At 42.5% G+C, this 8,775-nt stretch overlaps 1 protein-coding gene across 6 annotated transcripts in view; it reads left to right on the top strand.

Moving 5' to 3' along the window:
• Positions 1-8,775, top strand: part of LIMA1 (LIM domain and actin binding 1) — a 112,578-nt gene that overhangs the window by 32,988 nt on the left and 70,815 nt on the right. For 3 of the 6 annotated variants that reach the window (XM_003939161.4, XM_010349803.3, XM_074402627.1), the window contains one exon: positions 4,737-4,878. In XM_003939161.4, coding sequence (XP_003939210.1) covers positions 4,760-4,878 — 119 coding nt within the window. In that variant the 5' untranslated portion in view covers positions 4,737-4,759. Of the gene's footprint in view, positions 1-4; positions 51-3,577; positions 3,828-4,736; positions 4,879-8,775 lie in introns of those variants that run through there. The other 3 variants (XM_074402626.1, XM_074402625.1, XM_074402624.1) reach the window with 2 other exon arrangements.

Genomic DNA, 8,775 nt, shown 5'->3' with positions numbered 1-8,775 from the left:
CTAGATTTACTGTCTCTGTTAATGGAATCAACAGCCTTCTAATCATTCAGGTTTGATGATGCCAGCTTTGATTCTCCTTTACCCTAACTTAATTTTATTCTAAGAACTGTCAGTGTCTCTCTTCCCACTTTTCCATTTCCACCTACCTAATTTAATGTAAGAATTTATACCTCGGGCTGGGCACGATGGCTCACCCCTATAATCCCAGTACTTTGGGAGGCCGAGGTGGGATCATGAAGTCAGGAGTTTGAGACCAACCTGGCCAACATGGTGAAACCCCATCTTGACTAAAAATACAAAAAAAAAATTAGCTGGGCATGGTGATGCGTGTCTGTAATCCCAACTACTTGGGAGGCTGAGGTAGGAGAATCACTTGAAACCAGAAGGCAGAGGTTGCAGTGAGCCAAGATCACACCACTGCACTTCAGCCTGGTGAAAGAGCAAAACTCCATCTCAAAAAAAAAAAGAATTTATACCTTGATTACCTCTCACTGAGTTTTAGGATCTTCCTAAGCAGTAATTTAGACTCTAGTCTTTTCTTCTCTTAGCACATTGCTAAGTTGTTGAATAATCTTTTAAAATATGATGTTTGTCATGTTACACGCCTTTTCAGAAACTTTTTTTCTTTTTCCGCACCCAATTCTTGCAGATTTTTCAGAAACTTTCTATGTTCCATCAGAGAGACTGATTAATCCACTACAGAGATCTTGTCTTACAGGTGTGGATATTGAGGCTTAGAATTTTTTTTTTTTTTTTTTTTGGTCTAAAAGCCATGCATATGCTAAGTACATACCACATTAAGATTAGACCTCATCTGATCACTCACAGGTTACTTTTTCCCACTGTTGGAATAGGACCCCAACTCCTTAGCATGGTTTTCTTCCCAGTCAGGCCCCATTATGTCTTATCTTGTCTACCTTCAACTTCTCTTGCACCTAGAGTTTAACTCACTCCCCAAAGGTGCTAATGCTGTTTCTCCTTCTTCCTGAGAAGTATTTTTCTCCTGCTGCCCCACTTTGTTGAAATTCTGCCCATTCCATAAGTCCCAAGCCGTCTGATGTCTTTTCCTTTCCCTCTCACCAAGCCAGAAAATCAGGTCTTGTACTCCTAGATGATGTGTAGCCTCTAACGACATTCTGCCTTGTACTATAAATATTTGTGTATACATCAGCAAGTCCAGTAGATTACTCATACGATTCAGGCAGGGACCTCTCCCTACATCTCATAGGAAGTAGTTATTCAATAACCTGGTACCAGAGTCTATCAAAAACCATGTATTGATTCTCACCTTTATCTGTTTCATAGTATTAATCACGTTACTAAGAAATAATATTATGCTTCTGTGAAGACAAGGGTGGTCAGGGTGGAGTTACCTTCATCCCTGAGTATAAGAGGTGCCTCTCCTAGCTGTATGCCAAAATAGATGTTCTGACTTTCTTTAATTTTATGGCTGGGAGTAATCAAAACGACAGACTTAGACTTGGAGTTAACTTTTTTTCTTTATCATGCTCAGTCTATCAAATAATAAATCCTGTTCCTTTTTTACAAACTTTTTTTTTTTTTTTTTTCTGAGACAGAGTCTCACTCACTATGTTGCTCAGGCTGGATTACAGTGGGATGATCTCAGCTCACTGCAACCTCTGCCTCCCGGGTTCAAGTAATTCTGCCTCATCCTCCCGAGTAGCTGGGATTACAGTGGTGCACCACAAGACCTGGCTAATTTTTGTATTTTTAGTAGAGATGGGGTTTCACCATGTTGGCCAGGCTGTTCTTGAACACCTGACCTCAAGTAATCTGCTCATCTCAGCCTTCCAAAGTGCTGGAATTACAGGCATAAGCCACTGTGCCCAGCCTGCAAACATGTCTTGTATATTTTTTTTCCCTTTGATCCAGAATTGATCTTTATGGAAGAACTGACAGCATTTATACCCACACCTGTGTTGGAAGTATATTTCTACCAAATAATATCTTAAAGCATTCATTAGCATTTCCTTAACTTACGTTACAGAGTTAAAAAAAAAAAAAAACTGCCGGGCGCGGTGGCTCATGCCTGTAATCTCAGCACTTTGGGAGGCCGAGGCGGGTGGATCACAAGGTCAACAGATCAAGACCATCCTGGTCAATGTGGTGAAACCCCGTCTCTCCTAAAAATACAAAAAATTAGCTGGGCATGGTGGCGCGTGCCTGTAGTCCCAGCTACTCGGGAGGCTGAGGCAGGAGAATTGCCTGAACCCAGGAGGCGGAGGTTGCGGTGAGCCGAGATCGCGCCATTGCACTCCAGCCTGGGTTACAAGAGCGAAACTCCGTCTCAAAAAAAAAAAAAAAAAAAACCAACTATGATAGTTTTACATAATTAAGGTTAGCTGAATTGTTTGTTGCTTCTATGTCTTTTTCTTCTTAGAGAAGGGGCTGGTAATGTTTGGTGAATCTGCCAGTTACATACTGGAAACCAGATAGACAAATAGGTATCATATATTATTTGATACATTCCAATTTATTGCAAAGTGCATGTGTCCAGGAAGAAGAGAAAACATTAAAAACACTAAACAGTAACATTTATTGCTTAAGTTATTCTGCACCAGGGTCTTTTCTTCTTTATCTTATTTATTTCTTATAAGACTACTGCAAAGTAGGTGCCATTATTATGGATGAGAAATCCAAGTTTTAGGGAAACCTTTCATTAAGGGATGAGGCCAACATTCCCACTTAGAGTTACCTGTCTCCAACCCAGAGCTCCTTACCATTAATGGGCATACTATGCCTTCCATCATGTAGATTAAAACATATTAACAAAACTAGTATTATTTTCAGACAAAGATTTTGTTGGAAGAACAAATATTGCATGTGGAACAGTAGTAGCATGATCTTTTAGAATTTGCCTATTGCTTATTCTGCATCACAGGACTTTTTTTTTTTTTTTTTTTTTTTTGAGAACATCTTGGTCTGGCACCTAGGCTGGAGTGCAGTGATGCGATCATAGTTTATTGTAGCTACCAACTCCTGGGCTTAAGCAGTCCTCCTGCTTCAACCTCTGAAGTAGCTAGGACTACAGGTATGTGCCACTATGCCCAGCTAATTTTAATTTTTTTTTTTTTTTTTTTTTTTGTAGAGAACGGGAGTCTTGCTATGTTACCCAAGCTGGTTTCAAACTCCTGGCCTCAAGCTATCCTCCCAGAGTGCTGGGATTACAGGTGTGAACCACCATGCCTGACCCAGGATTTTTCTTTTTTTAAAAACGGAGTTACGCCCTTGTTACCTGGGCTGGAGTACAATGGTGCGATTTCGGCTCAGTGCAACCTCTACCTCAAGCAATGTTCCTGTCTCAGCCTTCCAAGTCACTGGGGTTACAGGCGTGTGCCACCACTCCTGGCTAATTTTGTATTTTTAGTAGAGATGGGGTTTCACCATGTTGGTCAGGCTGGTCTCAACTCCTGACCTTAAGGGATCCACCCGCCTCAGCCTCCCAAAGTGCTGAGATTACAGGCATGAGCCACCACGCCTGACCTGATCCAGGACTTTTATTGTGAAATGGCAGCTTGAGTTGCTGGGTTAAACACCCTCTGAGTTCTACAGTTGTCAAGGTTATTGAAGGCAGTACCTGATGAACCATTTGTTCTGCCAGATCGGTTATACTCTTAGGTTGTCAAGAGCCACAAGTAGTACTTTATTTTTCTTTTACTTCTGGTAGGCTGTGAATTTGCATTTATATATATATATATTTAGTTTTCAAGACTCCTGGATCAGAAACAAAGTGGTACTTTATATTTTTCACTCTTCAAATAAGGAAACTGTTGACTTACTTCTAATCTCATCTCTTCTGGACAAAGGTTGGAACTCCTTTCCTTTGGTAATTAGTGGGGTAAAATAACCAAACGATCCAGATTAATGGTTAGGGACAAGGTGATATCAAGGGTATGGCTTTATGTATTCTTTGGCTGAAAGGGATGTTAGGAAAGAGGGTTTGTCTCCTGAACTTTAAGTACTTTATACTTCCCCTTGTTAAAAGGCTTTAAAATGAGAATTATAACAAGAGTCAATGCTAATAAATATACATAAAACGCTACTGTTAATACTACTGTTAACATACCTAGTATTTTAAATATATTATCTCCTTAAGTCTATATCAAAACCTCCTGAAGATAGATATTATCCTTATTTTTTAGCTGAAGAAGGTGAAATGGAAAATATTACATAATATGTTCAAGATAACAAAGTTAGGATTTCCCCGAAGTCTGTCTTAAAGCCCTGCTCTTACTATTATACTACCCTGCGTCCCCAGCTCTCTCTCCAGCACCAAGTGGCCAGTGCTGCAGAGCTTGGGAAGAGAGAGCAGCCAAAAGAAACTTGGATGTAAGTAGAACCTAATTTGGACCTGGTTCTACTGAGATGCTGATTGTACCTCCCCTGGGATGTAATTCAGAAGAGGGGAACATTTCACTTCAAATGGGACTTTGGAATAGACCTAAGTTCAGGGAAAGGCCAATTGATGTTTGCACAGTGGGCTCAGTCATAAAATGGAACTGGAAGGGACCTTAAAGGTCATCTGGTATAGCCTTCTTTTATAGGAAACCACAGCCCAAAGATAATGGATCATTTGACCAAGTTTACACAGTTTGGGGGAGAACTGGTGGAGGAGTGTGGTCTGCAAGTTTAGGGCTCTACCACACCACTGCTAATCCTTGGATGCTAGAGAATCCTCTTCTGTGCCTAATGTTCTGCCTTTCTTTATTGCATAGGTATTTCAGTGTCTGTAGACAAGATGGAATCAACTCCATTCAATAGACGGCAGTGGACCTCACAATCATTGAGGGTAACGGCCAAAGAACTTTCTCTTGTCAACAAGAACAAGTCATCAGCTATTGTGGAAATATTTTCCAAGTAAGTGCTGATCCTGGTCCAAAAGGACCATCTGTCTTGACACACATTGCCACCTGTCAGGGAAATTGGTGAAGGAAGTACATGATGTAAAATGGCTTTATTGGGCTCCTTCTGGATTTTAAACACTATATGAGGCACTGTGGAGAAGGAGGAGGGGGGTAATAATCAGAAGACACATTCTGTGTCTTTGAATTTTTGTTTAGTTGGGGATGAAAAAGTTATAGACATAAAAAATAATTATTTTAAAAAGATAATTATGAAATAATTATAAAGCAAAATATCAGCAACTCTAAAATGAATAAGAGTGAGGACTAGATACAGAATAAGAGACAGAGAGAGCATCACAGACAGGAGCTCATCAGGAAGGCTTTCTGGTTGAGGTAAGTTTTGAGGCAAGTTTTGATTTGGTTGAAGGAAGCGTTAAGTACACTCTATACCTGCACTTTCCAATGTGGTAGTCACTACATAGGTGGCTATTTCAGTTTAAATTAATTAAAATTAAATAACATTTAAAATTCAGTTTTAAATGTTTACCAATGTGGTAGCCACTGTATAGGTAGCTATTTCAGTTTAAATTAATTAAAATTAAATAACACTTAAAATTCAGTTTTCAATGTTTACCAGCTACATTTATCACTTTACAAGTGCTCTGTAACTACTTGTTGCTGGTGACTCTCATATTGAACAGCACAACAACATTTCATCGCTGTGCGAAGTTCTGCTGAAAAGTGCAACCTACATAGGCACACTGCATGTAACCCACTGGTTGCTGGTTAGTAAATAAAGCTTTATTAGATCACACCCGGCCAGGTGTGGTGGCTCACGCCTATAATCCCAGAGCTTTGGGAGGCCAAGGCAGGTGGATCACTTGAGGTCAGGAGTTCAAGACCAGGCTGGCCAACATGGTGAAACCCCATCTCTACACCGTGCCACCAGACATGGTAACACAGGCCTGTGGTCCCCGCTACTCAGGAGGCTGAGGCAGGAGAATCACTTGAACCCAGGAGGAAGAGGTTGCAGTAAGCTGAGATCACACCACTGCGCTCTAGCCTGGGTGACAGAGTGAGACTCCATCTCAAAAAAAAAAAACCACACACACACACCCTGGCCAGGTGCCGTGGCTCACACCTGTGATCCCAGCCCTTTGTGAGGCCGAGGTGGGTAGATCACTTGAGGTCAGGAGATCAAGACCAGCCTGGCCAACATAGTGAAACCCTGTCTCTACACCATGCCACCAGACATGGTAGCACATGCCTGTAGTCCCAGCTACTCAGGAGGCTGAGGCAGAGAATCACTTAAACCCAGGAGGTGGAGGTTGCAGTGAGCTAAAATTGCACCACTGCGCTCCAGCCTGGGTGACAGAGCGAGCTCTGTGTAATACAGAAAAACAAAAAAAAGACTCTGTCTCAAAAACAAAACAAAACAAAACCCACACCCTGGCTAGTCGCCACCGGTGGCTCACGCATGTGATCCCACTACTTTGGGAGGCCAAGGTAGATGTATCACCTGAGATCAAGAGTTCAAGACCAGCCTGGCCAACATGGTGAAACCCCATCTCTACTAAAAATACAAAAACTATCTGAATGTGGTAGTGGTCACCTGTAATTCCAGACATTCAGGAGGCTGAGGCAGGAGAATCCCTTGAACCTGGGAGGCGGAGGTAGCGGTGAACTGAAATCACACCACTACACTCCAGCCTTGGTGACACAGCAAAGCTCTATTCCTCTCCCCCCAAAAAAGAAGAACACACCCATAATACACCCATGGCCATTTGTGTATTCACTATGGCTGCATTTGTCCTATTGGCAGAGTCACATAGTTGCAGTAGAGACCATACCACCCTCAAAATCTAAAATATTTTCCATCTGCCCCTTTAAGGAAAAGTTTGCTGACCCCTGCTCTGAACCATGAGTTCTTTAATATGAGGGCCACTTTCCTGCTTATTTTATGTCCCCGATGTGCAGTACAGTGACTGGAATATAGTAGGCACTCAACAAGTGCTCAAGGAATGATATATGTAAATAGTATACCAGAGATGGTAAACACATCAGCTTCACTCAACTAGAGATGCCATTGTGGGGAGGAGACTAGGGCAGGTGGTAGGATTGCCTCACTAGTAGAGTTTGTTAATAGGAAGCTACTGCCCATTTATGAGAAGAAAGTTGGTAAAGATTTGAAGAAAGGGGTTCTGGGAGCTGTATCTAGGACACAGGGAATACCAATAGGAGGTTTCTGTATTTATGATATCACTTTTTCTTCAGTAACAAACTCATCAAGCACCTGCTGTGTGGGAAACACAGCCCTTCCAAGGAGTGGAGGTGGGGTGAGACTGCAGAGCCCTTTTACCTTCTACATTATATGACTTATACTGTATTGCTGTAATTTTATGTCAAACTTTTTTTTTTTTTTTTAAGGTGGGGTTTCACCATGATGGCCAACTTGGTCTTGAACTCCTGACCTCAGGTGGTCCACCCACCTCGGCCTCCCAAAGTGCTAGGATTACAGGCATGAGCCACCGCGCCTGGCCTTATTTATTTATTTATTTATTTATTTATTTATTGAGACAGAGTCTTGCCCCGTCATCCAGGCTGGAATGCAGTGGTGCGATCTTGGCTCATTGCAGCCTCTGCCTCCCAGGTTCAAACGATTCTCCTGCTTTAGCCTCCTGAATAGCTAAGATTACAGGCAGGCACCACCACACCTGGCTAATTTTTGTATTTTTAGGAGAGATGGGGTTTCACCACGTTGGCCGAGCTGGTCTTGAACTCCTGATCTCAGGTGATCCACCCACCTCAGCCTCCCAGGGTGCTGGAATTATACACATGAGCCACCATGCCTGGCAAACATGTATTATTCTTATCAAGAAAAGAAAATAGACTGGGTGCAGTGGCTTATGCCTGTAATCCCATCACTTTGGAAGGCTGAAGTGGGAGGATCACCTGAGCCTGGGAGTTCGAGGATACAGTAAACCATGATCATGCAACTGTACTCCAGGCTGGGTGATAAGAGTGAGACCCTGTCTCCCTTCCTTCCCCTGCCAAAAAAGAGAAGAAACTCAATAAAGATAGTTCGTTAAAAAGAGACAGAAAGGTCAGGCACAGTGGCTCACACCTGTAATCCAAGCACTCTGGGAGGCCGAGGCAGGCGGATCACCTGAGGTCAGGAGTTTGAGACCAGCCTGGCCAACATGGTGAAACCCTTTCTCTACTAAAAATACCAAAATTAGCCGGTCATGGTTGCACATCCCTGTAATCCTAGCACTATGGGAGGTCGAGGCAGGAGAATCACATGAACCCCAGGAGCAGAAGTTGCAGTGACCCAAGATCGTGCCACTGCACTCCAGCCTGAGCAACAGAGCAAGACTCTATCTCATAAAAGAGAGAGAGAGAAAGAGAGAGAGAGAGAGAGAGAGAGAGAGAGAAAGCTAGAGCTAGAAAGCTATTAAGACTTAATCCCTGACCTCAAGGAATTTAACAATAGAGTTTAGGTCCCCAAACTTTCCTGATCTTAAGAATCACCTGGGGTACTTCTTAATAATAGGTGTCCCAGTTACTTATTGCTGTGTTAAAAAAAAAAAAAAAGAAAGAAAGAAAAAAAGAAAAGAAAAGAAAAAGGCTCCTAGCTAGGCACAGGAACTCATGCCTGTAGTCCTAGCTACTCGGGAGGCTGAGGCCGGAGGATTGCTTGAGGTCAGGAGTTTGAGGCTATAGTGTACTGTGATGCCTGTGAATAGTCACTTCACTCCAGCCTGGGCCACATAGCTCTGAAAACAAACTCCAAAATGTAGTGGCTTTACATAATGACAGCATTTATTTTTGCTTGTGAATCTCCAGTTTGGGCAGGATCTCTGCTGTACTCAGCATCAGCCAGGGTGGCCCAAAGGCTGGGGGCCATAAT

The sequence above is a fragment of the Saimiri boliviensis genome, chromosome 7 (assembly GCF_048565385.1).
Source record: "Saimiri boliviensis isolate mSaiBol1 chromosome 7, mSaiBol1.pri, whole genome shotgun sequence".
NCBI classification, from domain to species: domain Eukaryota; kingdom Metazoa; phylum Chordata; class Mammalia; order Primates; family Cebidae; genus Saimiri; species Saimiri boliviensis.
This window is presented reverse-complemented; position numbering and strand designations above follow the sequence as displayed.